This window comes from Perca fluviatilis, chromosome 16, assembly GCF_010015445.1.
Source record: "Perca fluviatilis chromosome 16, GENO_Pfluv_1.0, whole genome shotgun sequence".
Classification (NCBI taxonomy): domain Eukaryota; kingdom Metazoa; phylum Chordata; class Actinopteri; order Perciformes; family Percidae; genus Perca; species Perca fluviatilis.
Window position 1 is genome coordinate 3,355,689 of NC_053127.1, and position 18,898 is coordinate 3,374,586.

Consider the following 18,898-nt stretch of genomic DNA (forward strand, 5'->3'; position numbering starts at 1 on the left):
TAGATTTTTCCTACGAATCTTTGAGTTAACATGTACTAAACATGAGTTGAATTTGCACCGCAGCGCCACCACGCCTTGATGCTCATGACAAGAATGGCATGTATAGTATATTGTATAGCATAGTTATCTTTATTGAAGTGAATTAGGTTTAAATCGCCGTCATGCATGCATGAATGATATTTTTGCAATTTTACACATAAAAATCCACGATGATCACGTTACACAAAAGTGAAATTGCACGTCAAAGTGACACACTGTCAATATTTTTAGAGACCCCCCAAAATTTCACAAATCACGTTTTCAGGGGAGCCCATGTCTTATTAAGGGGAGCACAGCTCCCCTTAGCTCCCCCATAGTTCGCACCCTGGTTTTGCCCTGGCCCTCTCTTCTTATAGAAACTATAAATATATGAATTTGAAGAAAATACAATAAAATGACCTGAATACGTAGTATTATCTCAAATAAATGAATCCACATCCATTACACTGAATTCATGAATCTCACTGCCTGAGGGTAAGTCAATTAATCTCCAACTCTCTCATTTTTTTGTAAAAAACATAGAATATTGTGTGATGTCAGCTTGTTAAATGTGAATATGCTCGAGTTTCTTTAACCACCTACTTTGATCCACTACATAGAAACATACTTATTTTAAATCATTTGGATATTTCTGAACTGCTATGACACAATGCAAACAGTTCATTACTGTACCTTGAGTCTGCAACAATTTAATGTCCGCCTTCAGTTGAACCAACGAAGCAGGCATCTTTCTCAGCACAGCGTAGGTGTCTTTGGGAAAAGACTGCTGGCTTACCCCTCAGTCACATTAGCTACAAGAGACAGAGACAAAGCGACAGGCTACCATTCATTTTCAACGGGAGAGGCTTTTTGCCAGCGACAAGCGACGAGCTCGCCGCTGCCACGAGCAAGGCTGGGCCAAAATAGACAAGAAGTTTATTTTATGCAAATGCTGAGCGATGCGACAAAGCGACAGCCAATCGGAGTGAAGGCAGCGTGATGGCAGCGTGACGTATGTCAGTGGCTTGAGTCGAAGAAAATATTTCAAGATGGTGGAAACGCTTCAGGACATCGTAATTATGTATATATCAGATATGTTTGGCATTTTATCTCATATCTTTTGTTACTTTTATCGAGAAATAAATACTTTTAAATCTAAAAACATTGTTCTTGTGACTTCACAATACCTCTGAAGTAACTTTTAACCCCTTGACGCCTGAATTTATTCACAATTATATAAACAAAATATTATGTGTGTTTCTGGCTCCAAGCTGATGCTAAATTAAGTTGAGATTGTTAATTTGTCTATAGCATATGGAATAGATATAAATTTAGGTATGATGCAAATTAGCGACAACAGGCATTATGGTAAAATTCTTTACAAAATGGTAAAATTAATAAAACACAGTAGATTTCATTCATGTTGTAGGTGATTTTAATATCCATGTGGACGTTGACAGCAATAGCCTTACTACTGCTTTCAACTCATTACTGGATTCAATCGGTTTCAGTCAGAGTGTGCACAAGGCGACGCACTGTTTTAACCACACCCTCGACCTTGTGCTGGCATATGGTATTGAGATTGAGGATTTAATAATATTTCCGCAGAATTTGGTATTATCAGATCATTTTTTAATTACTTTTGAATTCTTGCTACCTGACCATACTAAACTAGATAATGGCTTCTACACTAGATGCCTATCTGACAGTGCTATAGCTAAATTTAAGGAAGATATTAAAACAGCATTTGACTCTATGTCGTGCCTTAGAATAACAGAGGACCTCTATGTTAACATCAGTCCCTCTCGGGTTGATGCATTTGTGGACAGTGCTACGACTTGCCTACGGACGACCTTGGACTCTGTCGCTCCTCTCAAAAAGAAGACGATAAAGCAAAGGAAAACAGCTCCTTGGTATAACGAACAAACTCGCAGATTGAAACAAGTCTCGCGAAACCTCGAGGGTAAGTGGCGCTCCACCAAAGTGGAAGAATCCCGTCTGGATTGGCAAGAAAGTCTCAAAACATATAGGAAGGCCTTAAGAAAAGCCAGATCAGACTATTACTCATCACTAATAGAAGAAAACAAGAACAACCCAAGGTTTCTTTTCAGCACTGTAGCCAGGCTGACAGACAGTCATAGCTCTACTGAGCCATCTATTCCTCTAGCTCTGAGTAGTGATGACTTCATGAGCTTCTTTAATGATAAAATTATAACAATTAGAGATAAAATTAATCACCTTTTGCCCTCAACTTCTAACAGTTCATCTTTAAATACAGGACCGCTAGAACGAACGACTAGTCCGGACATATACTTAGACTGCTTTTATCCTATAGACCTTCAACAATTAATGTTAAAGATATCCTCAGCTAAGCCATCTACCTGTCTCTTGGACCCCATCCCAACGAGGCTACTCAAAGAAGCGTTACCCGTGGTAAACACTTCACTACTAGATATGATCAATATGTCCTTATTAACAGGTTATGTACCGCAGTCATTTAAAATAGCTGTGATAAATCCTCTTCTGAAAAAAACGACCCTGGATCCCGAGGTCTTAGCAAACTATAGACCTATATCTAACCTTCCCTTTCTATCTAAGATCCTTGAGAAGGTGGTTGCTAATCAGTTATGTGATTTTCTACATAGCAACAGTTTATTTGAAGATTTTCAATCAGGATTTAGAAAGAATCATAGCACAGAGACGGCACTGGTGAAAATTACTAACGACCTTCTAACAGCTGCAGACAAAGGACTTGTCTCCATTCTTGTTTTACTAGATCTTAGTGCTGCATTTGACACAATTAATCATACAATCCTGTTACAGAGATTAGAACACTTAGTCGGAATTAAAGGAACTGCACTAAGCTGGTTTAAGTCTTATTTCTCTGAGCGATCCCAATTTGTTAACATTAACGATAAACCCTCCAAGCACGCCAAAGTTAGCCATGGCGTTCCTCAAGGCTCAGTGCTTGGACCAATTCTATTTTCCTTATATATGCTTCCTCTAGGTCATATTATTAGGAAACACTCAATTAATTATCACTGTTACGCAGACGATACCCAATTATATCTGTCAATTAAGCCAGATGAAAGTGGTCAGTTAGCAAGACTTCAAACGTGTGTTGAGGATATAAAATCCTGGATGACCCACAACTTCCTGATGTTAAACTCAGACAAAACGGAAGTTATTGTGATAGGACCAACGCACTGCCGAACTTCGTTTTCGAAAGATATAGCTACTCTGGATGGTATTGCCCTGGCCTCCAGCACTGCTGTAAGAAATTTGGGAGTTATTTTTGATCAGGATATATCCTTCAACGCCCACTTAAAACAAACCTCAAGAATAGCCTTTTTCCATCTTCGTAACATTGCCAAAATTAGGAATATCCTGTCTCAGAATGATGCTGAAAAACTAGTCCATGCATTCGTTACTTCTAGACTAGATTACTGCAATTCCTTATTATCAGGTTGCCCAAATAAGTCCCTTAAGACTCTCCAGCTGATCCAGAATGCTGCAGCACGTGTTCTGACGAGAACTAAGAGAAGAGATCATATTTCTCCTGTATTAGCTTCTCTGCATTGGCTTCCTGTGAAATCTAGGATCAAATTTAAAATCCTCCTCCTGACTTACAAAGCTCTAAATGGTCAAGCACCATCATACCTAGAAGAGCTCTTAGTACCTTATTGTCCCACTAGGGCACTGCGCTCCCGGAATGCAGGGCTACTCGTGGTTCCTAGAGTCTCTGGAAGTAGACTGGGGGCCAGGGCCTTCAGCTATCAGGCTCCGCTTCTGTGGAACCAGCTTCCAGTCTGGGTTCGAGGGGCAGACACCGTCGCCACATTTAAGAGTAAACTGAAAACCCTCCTCTTTGACAAAGCTTATAGTTAGGGAGTGAGGAGTTGCAGCGTCCACCTAACCCGGCCCACCTGCTTCTCCTCGTAGTTAGTTATGCTATTACAATTCTAGACTGCAGGGGAGGCTGTTTCCTTCCTATGACACACTGAGCTGCTCTCTCTTCTCTACTTGTTACTTCTGTATGCATCCTGTCCCAGAATTGCTTGTTACTAATCTAGCTCTGGGGAGTTTACTCCCCGGAGTCCTTATGTTTCTTCTTCGCAGAGCTATGCTCTGTGATTCTCTGCAATTCCCGGCCGCATCCTGCTGCGTCCTGCTGCATCCTGCTGCATCCACCCATGCTCTGCAGCGCCACGCTACATCCCGCAACGCCCTGCTGTGATGTTCCTATGCACAGAGTAGTCTGGGTCCGGTATAGGGGACTGCACTACTCAGTATGACACGATGTGCCCTGCTATGACATGAACTTCTACGATAACCTTCGACGTCACTGTGACCTTTAATGTGACTATTACGCCACTGTTCATCACACCCCCGCCCGGCCAGACAACCGCCTACCAAGAGTCTGGGTCTGCCGAGGTTTCTTCCTAAAAGGGAGTTTTTCCTTGCCACTGTCGCGATAGCCACTGCTAATGCTTGCTCTTGATGGAATTACTGTAATTGTTGGGGTTTTGGAAATTACAGTGTGGTCTAGACCTACTCTATCTGTAAAGTGTCTCGAGATAACTTTTGTTATGATTTGATACTATAAATAAAATTGAATTGAATTGAATGGAATTGAATGTCACAAAGTTGTTAGAACTTCTAAACTGTAATTGACAAATACATGGATCTTGACAACGGCAAGAAAGAAAACACTCTCCTACTCCCTAACATTGACAGTAGTTTATTTAGGGTTAGGGGTAGGGTTAGGTGTAGGGTTAGGTTTAATTTCGCTTCCGTGAACCGGATGTATCTCCCACTCCGACCGGTCCTACGAGAAACCAGTGCATGCAAAAGGTTCCTAGGTATGTATCGAATGTAAACAAACCGGCATTGGGGGGAATACACACGCTATCTTGCCTGCAGTCGGAATGGAAGGGGTTTGATGCAAATTAGCGACAGTCGGCGTTAAGGGGTTAAGACATGCTTGAAGGTAGCACCGGAGAATTTCTGTTTACTGTTGCCAAGCAACCAGGAGTAGACTAGGAACGCCCAGGAGCGCCCATCAAGCAAGTGCATGTCGCTCTCTTTTATAGCTAATGTGACTGAAGGGTTACTTTCACCTGCAGAGATGACGCCGAGCAGCAGCAACAGCGTAAAACTCAGATCTTCATTCTGTTGTATTATGACCGTCGTTCCTGTTATTCAGTGTGGCTGTCTGATTTCAGGAAGGGGTGGGCAACCAGTTTGGTCAGGGAGGCTGATGACCTAATGTGATAAAGTTTGTGAATAGAATTTGGCCTGATGGTAAACAGATGGTCAGTTTGCGTACGTGATTGAGTAAAGGTCCATCATTTCTGTGTTTAAAATAAATGATTAACAGAGAGGTTCAGTTTAGAGAGAGAGAGAGAGCAAATTTATTTTAAATATTGATTGAAATCATCAAATGCATATCAGTGTTACAGAAGCTGAAAACAACAGGGGTTGCAAACATTTTAATAACAAGGTAACGACGCCGAGCAGCAGCAACAGCGTAAAACTCACAGAGATCTTCATTCTCACACTGGCAGCTTACTGTTGAACTGTGCCGTCTGTAAACCTCTGTGAGCTTTATGAAAAAACCTATAGCAACCACAAAAGATTGTGAAATACCGTTGAAACGTTACTTTAGATCACCCACACACAAGCTACCCATAGTTTCACTTGGTCATTGTTCGTACAATCATTAAATATTGTAGTACAAAATAGGTAATACATGTTTCATTATGGTACTACAAGTAAATATATCCCTGTAAAAGTACTGCAGTAGTAGAGAGAATACTATAGACACATTGGAATCATTGAACAAAACCTGAAATGTATTGAGGAAAATCAATACAGTATAATCAGAACATAGGTTGATTTGAATCAAAGCCAAAATAAATAGCTAAAAAATAGAAAACACTATTACTGTAAAATGCAGTGTTCCTCAACTTGCTTGTACTTTAAAAAGCAAAACAAAGAAGTGATTAGTGTACTTCTACATCTTCATCAACTGTGTCTTGTGGATTTGGCCCCAGGTTCTCATCTACATTGCAATTAGCCAAACATCTTGGAAAAAACCTTCAGGCATGGCGAACAATGTTGGTATGAGTATATACTGTATGTATATATATATATATTTTATATATATATATATATATATATATATATATATATATATTTATATATATATATATATATATATATATATATATATATATATATATATATATATATATATATATATATATATATACAGTACAGGCCAAAAGTTTGGACACACTTTCTCATTCAATGCGTTTCCTTTTATTTTTTTATGACTATTTACATTTTAGATTCTCACTGAAGGCATCAAAACTATGAATGAACACATATGGAATTATGTACTTAACAAAAAAGTGTGAAATAACTGAAAACATGTCTTATATTTTAGATTCTTCAAAGTAGCCACCCTTTTGCTGTTTTTATTAATAAGGGAAAAATTCCACTAATGAACCCTGACAAAGCCCGCTGTGAAGTGAAAACCATTTCAGGTGACTACCTCATGAAGCTCATTGAGAGAACACCAAGGGTTTGCAGAGTTATCAAAAAGCAAAGGGTGGCTACTTTGAAGAATCTAAAATATAAGACATGTTTTCAGTTTTTTTTTAATTAAATAGTCATGAAAATAACATTGAAAATGAATGAGGTGTGTCCAAACATTTGGCCTGTACTGTATATATATGTATGTGTATATATATATATAAATAAAGTATATATCTCAATCATCAGTAACGAGTTGGCAGAATTGGACAAGCAATTCCAAGGGTCTGCATGCATACAGTGCAGTACTGTCAATACTGTAAATAGTCTCAAAGGTAGTACATGGCACCATAGGAACAGTGTCTGATAAACAGTAGTACATTACATTTAAGAATGATGATGAAATGTTACATCCATAGATAATGTAGTCTAATTGGTTCATGCTCCATGCTAACTGGGGACAATGAATCTCATTATCTTGAAACTTTCATGATCTAAACATGGAATATTGTTTGTCTGTTTCCATACAACTAGTCATTAAGAGTAACGCAACAGTTACTTATTATTTTGAGCAGTTGTATCGATTGGTGGTTAGATCGTTGTAATGAAATGAATAGACAATCATTTGAAATGTAATGTGTGAATTGCTTTTTGAAATAGTAGTACTTGATGTTAAGTTGTGTCATATTGAACAGGTGATCTTTGTTAAGTGAACAAATGATCTTAGCTGTCAGGTTTCACAAGAACAGGTACCCAAATGCAGACCCAGACGAGGTGAGTTGAATGAACAAGGTGAGGTTTTATTTGGATATTGTACGTGAAAAAAAACAGGCGAGTCCAGATGGTGGGGCAGTGTGTGTAAGTGAGCCGGCTGGAGGGTTAGTGAAGATCCAGTACACTGGTGAAGCAGACAGACAGGTGGAGGTGCAGGGAATAGTCCAGATGACAAGAAGGAGACAGGAGAACAGGAGGCAGATTAGCAAAAAGCACTAAGCAGCTGCACAAACTTTCCATACTGACTGACATACATGTGAGGCTAACTGCAGCGAGGACTGGAAGGTTGGCCTGGCTTATAAAGGGGAGTAAACGGTTGATGAGCAACTGGAGTGCTGAGTAGTCTGATGAGCTGCAGGTGTGTAGGCAGGAGCTCCGTGACCACGCCCACCATCAGCTTCCAGAGCATGTGGGAGAGAGCAAAAACACAGAGACGGACGTCAAAACAAAACACACCAAGCACACAGCAGGCACAATAAAAAAGGAGAAAAAGAGCACAAAAACTACATTTACACACATACCATGAAGGAGGCCCGGGTCACGGCCGGTGGGCCGTGACATTAGCTTTATGTGGATTGTATCCAAGCAAGCAAGTGTTGGAGTTTTGAAAAATGAAGTCAAGGTTCTGAAGTTAGTGCCAAAGTGATTGTAAACAATTTTTTTCACAGATTGTTGTTCCATCAGACACTCAGACACAAACACATGGAGACAGAGAGTCCCTTTAAATAACTCGTCCTGCAGCTTTGTGACTGAAATGCTGAATTTAAACCTGTTGCATCATCCAGATATTCATGGCCAATCTATAGATTATAAACTTTAAAAGCTTCTGTCTGTCTGCTTCTCTGTCTGTCTCTCTGTCTGTCTGTCTGCTTCTCTGTCTGTCTGTCTGTTTCTCTGTCTGTCTGTCTGTCTGTCTATCTGTCTGTCTTTTCTTGTAACAGAGAACGATATAATTATACATTAAACCAACTTTTTAGCACTTTGTCTAGATATTTCTTGTCTATAATAAATCCTTAATCTTGTTAAATTGGTAAAATCTCATTTCTGATCACCGTGGCTCCGCTGTGGGAATGTTTGGGTTGAAGCCGCTCGGTGTGATAGTCTCAGTTTTGGGAGTTTTTGCAGATTTCAGGGAGAGAAAACAGAAATATTTGATGTGAATAATGAGTCCTCTGTGTTTCTGCGACATCTCCACACAGCCAGGGTCAGTGTGTGTGTGTGTGTGTGTGTGCGTGTGTGGTGTCTGTGTGTGTGTGTGTGTGTGTGAGTGTGTGTGTGTGTGTGTGTGTGTGTGTGTGTTGTATATCTGTGTGTCTGTGTGTGTGTGTGAGAGAGTGTATGTGTGTGTGTGTGTATATCTGTGTGTGTCTGTGTGTGTGTGTGTGTGTGTGTGTGTGTCTGTGTGTGTGTGTGGTGTGTGTGTGTGTTTGTTACAGACACAAAGTCCTTTTGTATTTCAGTTTTTCCTTTCATAACTGATCATCTTATTCCGGTCTGTCTTTGCATTCATCAGGATCAGGATTTAAAGTTGATTTGACTGCAAATTAGGAAACATTTTAGAGACTGTCCTTCCCTTCCCTTTTGAAAAGAAAAGGAAACAGAGTTATTTTAACTTTAGGGAACAAAGAGAGCTATGTCACGTTCTGCATCACGTGGTGACCTTCAGGAAGTGAAGTCACGTCTGATTGTAACCCAAACCTCCATCTTTTTATCATCTTAACTCAGTAGTTTTGGGATCTAAACTTAACCACACTGGGACCGTTTTCACAACATTAACCATGTGGTTAAAACCTTCTCTGGTTGAGACATGAGGACGGAGAACTCAGCTGTGGGTCAGATTAGAGGCTATAAGACACATTTAACTTCCACATCCATTTCAGTTTTCAAGAAATCAATGAACACACACACACACTCTCTCTCTGTGTCTCTGGTCCCACTGCTCTGTCACAGAGCCACACTGTGTTGTGGTCTAACTGGACAATGAACAGACACACACACACACACACACACACACACACACACACACTCTCTCACACACACTCACTCACTCACAGGATGGCCGCCGTCTCGCCTCGCCACTGCCGAACGCCTCAGACCTTCTTCATCTTCCTCTTCGTCCTGTCAGGTGAGAAACACAGAAACCCAGCAGACAGGGAATGTAACGGAGTACTTTTACTCCAATACAGAGTTAAGGTACTTGTACTTGTACTGGAGTCCTGTCTCTCGTGATGCTTCTGTCTGCTCTGACAGCTTGAGTTTCTCTGCACAAACTAAACTCATCAGCTGAAAAGCTCTTTTGGTTGAAGCTGTTTTTAAAGGAGCATTTATTTGGTATGTGAGGGACCTTTCTTTATTCTCTAAAACAGATATTTACGGAGGATTTATTTGGTATGTGTGGGACCTTTCTTTATTCTCTAAAACAGATATTTATGGAGGATTTATTTGGTATGTGTGGGACCTTTCTTTATTCTCTAAAACAGATATTTATTGAGGATTTATTTGGTATGTGTGGGACCTTTCTTTATTCTCTATAACAGATATTTATTGAGGATTTATTTGGTATGTGTGGGACCTTTCTTTATTCTTTAAAACAGATCTCTACAGAGGATTTAAACTCCACAAATGAGACAAAGCAAGTGTGTTTCTTTCTACTCATCTTGTAGTCATTTTTCACACAAACTCTGCGTCTATGTCACGCTGATTCATGTCAACAATGTTTGTGACGGTGGATCTGTTATTATTATCTTAATAATATGTAACGTTTGGGTCTGCTTCATTCAGCTGAAACCATCAGTCCTTTAAGTGTGTTTTAATGCTGATACTTGTGTACATTTACTTGTAACAAAAATTGTCTTTGGCCTGTGTGTATGTGTGTGTGTGTGTGTTTGTGTCTGTGTGTTTATGTGTATGTCTGTGTTTTTATGCGTGTGTCTGTGTGTGTGTCTGCATGTGTCTGCATGTGTGTGTGTTTGTGTGTGTATGTGTGTCTGTGTGTGTGTGTGTGTCTGTTTGTGTGTCTCTGCATGTCTGTGTGTGTGTGTGTCTGCATGTGTGTGTGTGTGTTGCAGGTGGACCGTTGTGGTCTGTCTCCTGTTTTAAGGTGGCTGAGGGGGGCGTGGCCTCTCTGTCCTGCCAGTACTCGGTGAAGCGGTTCGGTCTGAGCCGGGTCTGCTGGGGTCGAGGCTGCGGGACCTTCTGGTGCAACAACATCCTGGTCCAGACGGACGAGCACGGGGTCATCGCCACGGTCAGCACAAACTAAACATCAGCATCACTCTTACACATCTATTCTGGACTGAAGAAGTCCGCGTAACATGCAATCAACCAATCAGAGATCATCTCCCATTCCCTTTAAAAGCCAGGCGCGTTTGGACCTTGGAGCATTGCTGTTATGATGGAGGATTTGCACCCTAATATTTTTATTAGTTATCTTCTGCATGTGTCTGCTGCTGTGTGTGTGTGCGCTGCTGTGCGTCCCTGTGTGTGTAACAAGCATAGTGTGCGCGCGCTGTGCACGAGCCTAGGAGCATTTTACTAATGCTCTGTTATAACAATGAAATGCTGCGTTATTGACTTTAGACCAGGTTTTTGTTGGTCAATGGTGCCATCACTTCCCGCTGCCTCAAGATAGCAATTCTCCCAGAATGCACCTTAACACACCTCCCTGTAAGACCAGCAGGCCCAGAATGCACCTGAACACACCTCCCTGTAAGACCAGCACGCCCAGAATGCACCTGAACGCCACAGATGGGTGCAGGTGCATTTGCTGTTTAAATGAGGTGGGCGCTGGACGGGAAACTGACAACTGCGTCGGTCTTAAACTAGCAAAGACACTTGCCTCGGGCTTTGCGCTGTGCCTGGTGCAGGATAGGACCCTGGAAGTTCTGGTCCTAAAACACAGGAAACAAGTGTTCATGTCCCGAGTACTTAAGGGGACAGATGTTTGAACCATTTATTAAAAAATAACAGTGGTAGCATCGGTGCCATCACCCATTGGTCAGTGGACTGCTGTTTTGAAGCATTGAATTTCGCATCTTGGCTTTTTCAACCTGATGTTAAGCCAGTGTTATTAATGGCTGCTATGGCGCCATGCTAAGCTAAACACTAAAGAGTGAAAGTTGCAGATGTTCAACCCTTCTGATGTGAGACATTCAGACTTTTCTGTTGATTTTTGTGAGATTATTGTCACTTTTTCCGACGTTTTTGTTGCTGTTTTTAAGGTTTTAGTTGATTTTTACTGTATCATCGTGGCGAGGGCGATCTAACCTTGACTGTGGTGCTGCAGGTGGAGGACCGGTACCGTCTGACAGGGGACGTCCTGGACGGACAGATGGACCTGGACATCCTGAACGTGAGGCGGACGGACAGCGGGCAGTACTGCTGCAGGGTCGACATCGACGGCATCTTCAACGACAAGAAGGTGATCATGAACCTGAGAGTGGTCAAAGGTTAGCAAACACACTTCACACACTCAGTGAAAGGGCTGGTTTATTCACACAGGACAGCTGAAGACATGAAAGGGGAGAGAGAGAAGGGGAATGACATGCAACAAAGGGACACAGGGTGGAGTTGAACCTGTGGCTGCTGTGTTGAGGAGTAAACCTCTATATATGGGCACACTCTCTACTAGCTGAGCTACCCAGGCACCCAAGATTTACAGTTCTTCTGCTCTCTATACTCAGTGTTGGGAAAGTTCACTTTCTAAATGAACTAGTTCAAAGATCAGTTCACAAATTTTACAGTTTTTTCCAATTGCTAAAGCACAATTTACTAGGCTGGTTTTATCAAAATACTTGACGCAATTCACAAAACCACACACCCAAACTGCAAAATACCTCATATATATCCTGCAAAATGAAGCACTGCAACCTAAACTACATATAGCATTATCAAAATCAAACTTTTGCACCACATTGTGCACACTTCATTCATGTTACCAAATGTGTGTCTAACCAACTACACACTGTTGGGCATAATGAAAAGCACTCTCATCTTTAGTGTGCTTTGTCATAATACTAAAATAGTTCAAATTGTAGAAAATTCTTCAGATTGTTCACATGCACAGAAATATTTGCAGATACACACACATGCTGTTGAAACGTTTATTTTTAAATTTTTCACCAAAGTCAGTGCAACATATGCACAGCAGATATATTTACACTGGACTGAACAAAAATATGCTCACAAAAAACAGTAAACTGAAAAAGAAAATGTGCAGAAAAAATATATAGAAAAAAAGAGGCATCATAGTGCTTACTTCCTGATTGAAGTGGTAACAATTAGGTGTTTGGCCAGGTGGCATATATATATCTATATATATATAGATATATATATATATACATTGGCCAATCAGCTCATGTAGTGTCATTTTGAATGGCAGTGTTTAGAAATGACAAACATGTGACTTTATGTCAGATTGTTGTGTCTTATGCAGAGAACCGTGTTCAGTGCATTTAAAAAGAGACATTTTGAATTGCAAAATGTGTGTAAAGCAGAAAATGTGTTTAGACTTTTGGAGACTTGAGAAGAGGTTTTGCTCTCTGTGTGTCAGTTTAAATAATTGTGCTATGATGTCATTTTAGTGTTTTAGCAATTGGAAAAAACTGTAAAATGAACAAGTTCAGTTCATAGTTCAACATTTTGAACTAAGTTCACAGTTCTTTTTTTCCATATGTTGCTTCAGTCCAATGTGCCGTTCCAGGTCTGCTGTGGATGTGACTGAAGTGCTGATTTTCTTTTTGAAAGCCGTCGGGCAAAGTTTGCCCAGAAATGTCAGATGTTTCCATCCTCAGCGACCATAAAACTGGTTTAAATGATCATACGAAGCCTCCACGCTGCTTTCTGTTTTGATAACCCATGCAGCGGTGAGATACTGGTGGCTGGTGTTGCCAGATTGGGTGTTTTCTCCGCTACATATGAAGGCCTGTTTACGGTGTGTTTTAGCTCTGGTTTTGGCCTGGAAGGCTCTATAGAAATCTGGCACCCTATTGGACGAAGAGAGAGAGAGAGCGTGCCATTCACAGACACCAGAATCAAGGAGTTCACGTTAACGTTCATCAGGCGGTAATACGGTACGTTCAGTTCACGTTCGCCCAAAATATGAACGAGTTCATGAACTATCGTTCAATGAGGCACAACCCTCTCTATAATACTCCCCGTAATTTACAACCAAACAAAAGCTTTTGTTCTGTTTCAATGTTTTTTCCGAGATTTTTTGAGGAAATTTTTCAACGTTTCTGTCATTTTTTTCAAGTTTCTTTTTTTTTTTTTTGCTGCCCTTTCAACGTTTTTGTCGCCTTCTAGAAAAAGAAATGCCTCTGAAGTATTTTTTCGACATTTGTTGCCTTTTGACATTTTGGTCTTTCTTTCTTTTTGTGTCTCACAGTTAATCTGAAGTTTAATCTCGTTTGTTTTCTGTCTCAGCTCCGGTCACCAGTTCTCCTCCTCCAACGACAACCACGTCAGCATCGGCGTCCACAGGTGAGCCCGCAGATCTACCTGAAGTGCAGCTCTACGATTTTTTTGTTAGGTACATAGGCACCAAAACTACTATTATACTACATTAATTTAGGGTGTTTGTGTCCTTCTCTGTGCAGTAAACTGGAAATTCCTGCTGTCGTCTCAGCTGGAGCTGCTGAGGAAGAACTCCACCCTGCAGCGCTCCGACACCGTCATGGTGAGTAACAGCCCCCCCCCACTCTATCTATCTATCTATCTATCTATCTATCTATCTATCTATCTATCTGTCTATCTGTCTGTCTGTCTGTCTATCTATCTATCTATCTATCTACCTACCTATCTATCCATCCATTATCTATCTATCTATCTATCTATCTATCTATCTATCTATCTATCTATCTATCTATCTATCTATCTATCTGTCTGTCTGTCTGTCTATCTATCTATCTGTCTGTCTGTCTATCTATCTATCTATCTATCTATCTATCTGTCTGTCTATCTATCTATCTATCTATCTATCTATCTATTTGTCTGTCTATCTATCTATCTATCTATCTGTCTATCTGTCTGTCTATCTATCTATCTATCTATCTGTCTGTCTATCTATCTATCTATCTGTCTATCTATCTATCTATCTACCTACCTATCTATCCATCCATTATCTATCTATCTATCTATCTATCTATCTATCTATCTATCTATCTATCTATCTATCTATCTGTCTGTCTGTCTGTCTGTCTGTCTATCTATCTATCTATCTATCTATCTATCTATCTATCTATCTATCCATCCATTATCTATCTATCTATCTATCTATCTATCTATCTATCTATCTATCTATCTATCTATCTATCTATCTATCTATCTATCTATGGCTAGAGTTTAGAGGGTTAGATTTTTGGGGTTCGGCCGATACCAAATCCACTGGTTAAGATTCTGCCAAAACTGAATACTATATCCTCCTCCCATCCTCAGTCTATTTGAATACCATAGTCCCACTTTCAACGGTTAGTGTCGTCCCAAAAGGAAAAGTTATGTTAAAACACTTACCGGAAATGATGAGCAGTCGGCTCGGCTCGCAGCATCTCAAAATCTGACGAAAATCTTTTAAACTGACCTTTGTTGATCTGAAATGAAGACAGATTCAGCAAGTTTCTCTCTTAAAATGTTTCCAGAAACACTTTTCGGTGAACTATTTTGTAAAATCTGGGAGCAGCCAGACCCCACGTGATGTGTTCGTCCAATCAGCTGCCGGTTTTCATTTTTTGGGCGACAATACAGATTAGCGCCAACTGCTGTTATGGAGACGTATTACATGTCACGCGTGCGCAGAACGTACGCTCAAGTCGGCGTCTCTTCGGTGCGTTCTGAGGAACTTTATGGACCTCGGGGAGACTGATCAGTCCGACTGGCTTTACTGCCGACAGTCGGCCGTTGGGTTGGTGTGTCTGGTTGGTGTGTCTTGGCCTTTACACCAGTTTTTACCTGTGACTGTCCTTCCTTTGCCGTACCTGAAGTTGCTGCATTCTGGCTGCTGTCTGGAGATTCCTTCGTGCACAACTCGTTTTATTTCGGATGTTTCAGACCAGATGTTGTAACAGCGGCCATGTTGTGTATAGTTTAGGGTCCTCGCCACCACCAGACCAATCAGCATTGAACAAATTGAACATGTAGCTGGACTTGAATGGTCTTCTTTTGACTGAAAGTTCTGCCAAACAACAACTTGTTCTGCTCACCAGTTCCATGTCCACTTTCTCACAGCCTGCTGCATTGAACGCTCCACCTACGTAAACACCTTCCCGTAATCAACGGCACCGTCACTACGGCGACCAGCGAAGCGCGCCGAGTGCAAGCGTAGGGTTCGAATTCGGTGGAAGAAAATTCTAAGGTTTGGCAGAAACAGAACCCCTTCAAAAAGCCCAATATATCACTCGACACAGGAGCAGGCATGACACAATATTCAGCCCAATCAGAAGCTGAATCCTGGATTCGGTGCATCCCTAATTAAGAAGATTCACACCTGTAGTTCGTTAGCTTCGTTCCGAATCAGTTGATGAGTTTATGAAGTTGGAGCGAATTCCCCTTCGTTTGGTTTTGTTTCACATTGAGAAAAATCTCAATTGTACCAAAATGCGTCACCACAAACCATGCAAGAACGTTCCCTCCTCTTATTGGTCGGCTGTGTCTGGGGGGGCGGGATCAAGAAAGTAAAAACAGGAAGAAGGTCCTGTGTTCTGGACATCTCTGAGGGTAAAACCAGCTCATTTTATTTCAGTAATTTTCATGTTCTCAGCCCAGACGTACCGTACCGAGACCACCTCCTCGAGCAGCTGTCGCTACGTTGGTCTGGTGTGTTCGCTGTGGTAACACCTATTCTGTACTTCTGTCTTTCTGTCTTTCTGTCTCTCTCTGTCTGTCTCTGTCTGTCTGTCTGTATCTCTCTCTCTGTCTGTCCGTCTGTTTGTCTTTATCTCTCTCTCTCTCTCTCTCTCTCTCTCTCTCTGTATCTCATCAGGTGGAGGACTCTCTCCCGTCTCTCTCCCTTCAGATCAATGTTCCCGTCCTCTCTCTCTCCCTCAGCGTCTTGTTGATTTTGGCAGCAGTTTTTCTCTTTCTGGCCTTCAAACGTACGTTTTCTCCTCTTTTCCTGCATGCACAATAATTAAACAATATACATTTTGTTATTATGATACTTTGCTTGAAGCTGAACACACCGAGTCTGCAGATTTAACAAGTTTTAAATCTCCTTTCCTTCTCCAGGTGGAATATACAGAAGAGCCTTAAAGATCCGCTGGTGAGTTCAACTATTCAAAATGAGTTCAAATTTAAAATGTTTTTTCTCGGCTCTGAGGACATTTTTCAAAAAGGCCCATGGAGTAAAAATTAAGAAGAGAAAGAGTCATAACCAACCAGAGAGTTTTTTATCTGAACAAACGGAGCTACGTCACTTTCTGTGTCACGTGGTAACCTTCACGAAGTGAAGTAACATCCATCCATCCACTATCTATCTATCTATCTATCTATCTATCTATCTATCTATCTATCTATCTATCTATCTATCTATCTATCTATCTATCTATCTGTCTGTATATCTATCTATCTATCTATCTGTCTGTATATCTATCTGTCTATCTATCTATCTATCTATCTATCTGTCTATCTATCTGTCTGTATATCTATCTATCTATCTATCTATCTATCTATCTCTATATCTATCTATCTGTCTGTATATCTATCTATCTATCTGTCTGTATATCTATCTATCTATCTATCTATCTCTATATCTATCTATCTGTCTGTATATCTATCTATCTATCTGTCTGTATATCTATCTATCTGTCTATCTATCTATCTATCTATCTGTCTATCTATCTGTCTGTATATCTATCTATCTATCTATCTATCTATCTATCTATCTATCTATTTATCATTTATCTGTCTGTATATCTATCTATCCACCCACCCATCCACCCATCCACCCATCCATCCATCTATCAATCTATCTCTATCTATCTATCCAGCATTCAAACGCACTAATGAGTGGTAATAGAGGGGAGGAACCAACGGCCGATATCCTGGTACGGTTTGGAGGACTGGTTGAAAGTCACTGATGCTGACCTAAGAAGAATCTATGAAAGCTGCTGTTAAACATGTGTTTTCTCCTCCAGTTTCTCCTCCGAAGAACCTCCTCACATCATCTACGAGATCCGCATGAGAAGACCGGTCACGGAGAACATCTACACTCTGGACTAGGGACCAACGTTCATACTACTCTCTACGGCAGGGGTGTCAAACTCAACTTCACTAAGGGCCACACTTGGAAATAAGCATCACATCAGCGGCCAGACATGTAGAGTTTATTGACGTGCTTTTATTTAATCAAAGTCAAACATATTTGACTGTATTATTGTATGTCTCATATAGCTTTCTCACTTACAAATCTTTCGATATGTGCGCTACGGTGTCAATTCACACGCAATCGCAAGGTAATGTAAGTCAATGGAGGCCAAACGGCGTTGATAAACACGCTACAAAGCGAGTATGTGTCTTGATTACGCGCCAATAATGGCGTATGCTAATTGAAGTGTCACACATACGCCACTTCTTGACATCAGTCTGGAAAGAAACTACAAAATGCTTTTCCTGCAGGAGATGCGTGTGAATGCTGAAAAAGCTGAAAAGCTGCTTTAATGCGTAAGAAGAAGGTGAAGTAGTGGGAATACAGAGCCGGCCCTGGGCAAGATGTCAGCTGTTACTGTACGTTTCTGATGATATGTCACTTTAATCTTTAAAGTTTAAAGTTTTCTTTTGTCATTTTTGGTGTTATTTTTCTGCATTTTTTTACACTATTTATGTTGCTTTTTGACATTTTTCACCCTTTTTTTTATACATTTTTGTCACTTTTTTCAACGTTTTTGTGACTTTTCTGACACTTTCCAGCATTTTCGTTGCTTTTTTTTCAACGTTTTTGGCAGTTTTCGAAATGTTTTTTCCAAGTTTTTTTGTAATTTTGGTGTTATTTCTCTGCATTTTTTACACAGTTTATGTTGCTTTTCGACGTTTTTGGCAGTTTTTGGAATGTTTTTTCCAAGTTTCTGTCATAATTTTGACATTTTGGTGTTAATTCTCTGCATTTTTTACACAGTTTATGTTGCTTTTCGACGTTTTTGGCAGTTTTTGGAATGTTTTTTCCAAGTTTCTGTCATAATTTTGACATTTTGGTGTTAATTCTCTGCATTTTTTACAGTATTTTTGTTGCTTGTTGACGTTTTTGACACTTTTCTGACACTTTCCGGCATTTTCGTCGCTTTTTTCAACGTTTTTGGAAGTTTTCAGAAGTTTTTGCTGTTTTTTTCTGACGTTGTGGCATTTTTTTATTCTTAATATCTGTAAGTTTTCTTTACTCATTTGGACTGCGGGGGCCTCTAGCATTAATACTGTACTGCCTATGCTCCGGGCTGGCTCTGAGAGAATACTTTGAAAAGTGGGAATAATTTTGTATTTGTAAATTTGTATGATATTCATTGAAATGTTGAATAATACTAATAATGTATGAAACAACAGTGGATTATTTTAAGGTTTTCTAAAAAAGCTGTCGTGACACTGA

General features: G+C 40.4%; 1 protein-coding gene and 1 long non-coding RNA gene across 3 annotated transcripts; one reads left to right on the forward strand and one right to left on the reverse strand.

The window, feature by feature from the left end:
* Nucleotides 1-7,337: 7,337 nt before the first annotated feature.
* On the reverse strand, nt 7,338-9,484 carry LOC120543535. Of its 2 annotated transcripts, none has more exons than XR_005636360.1 (2): nt 9,385-9,484; nt 7,338-7,729 (listed from the first exon to the last, which is right to left on the reverse strand). It is a non-coding gene; the product is annotated as an uncharacterized LOC120543535 (long non-coding RNA). The 2 variants fall into 2 exon arrangements; XR_005636359.1 differs by lacking the exon at nt 9,385-9,484 and adding an exon at nt 8,385-8,530.
* On the forward strand, nt 9,329-18,105 carry timd4 (T cell immunoglobulin and mucin domain containing 4). Its single transcript, XM_039776635.1, has 8 exons — nt 9,329-9,457; nt 10,401-10,579; nt 11,618-11,780; nt 13,756-13,812; nt 13,929-14,008; nt 16,307-16,418; nt 16,552-16,585; nt 17,460-18,105. The coding sequence occupies exons 1-8, from the start codon at nt 9,388-9,390 to the stop codon at nt 17,542-17,544; spliced, it is 780 nt and encodes a 259-aa protein (XP_039632569.1). The 5' UTR covers nt 9,329-9,387; the 3' UTR covers nt 17,545-18,105.
* Nucleotides 18,106-18,898: the final 793 nt, after the last annotated feature.

What these genes read in the sequence shown, in the direction of transcription:
- timd4 (XM_039776635.1), top strand. Translation starts at nt 9,388, where the DNA reads ATGGCCGCCGTCTCGCCTCGCCACTGCCGAACGCCTCAGACCTTCTTC. An exon ending in GAACCTGAGAGTGGTCAAAG is followed by an intron (nt 11,781 to 13,755) that starts GTTAGCAAACAC and finishes TTTCTGTCTCAG; the next exon opens with CTCCGGTCACCAGTTCTCCT. An exon ending in GTCAGCATCGGCGTCCACAG is followed by an intron (nt 13,813 to 13,928) that starts GTGAGCCCGCAG and finishes TTCTCTGTGCAG; the next exon opens with TAAACTGGAAATTCCTGCTG.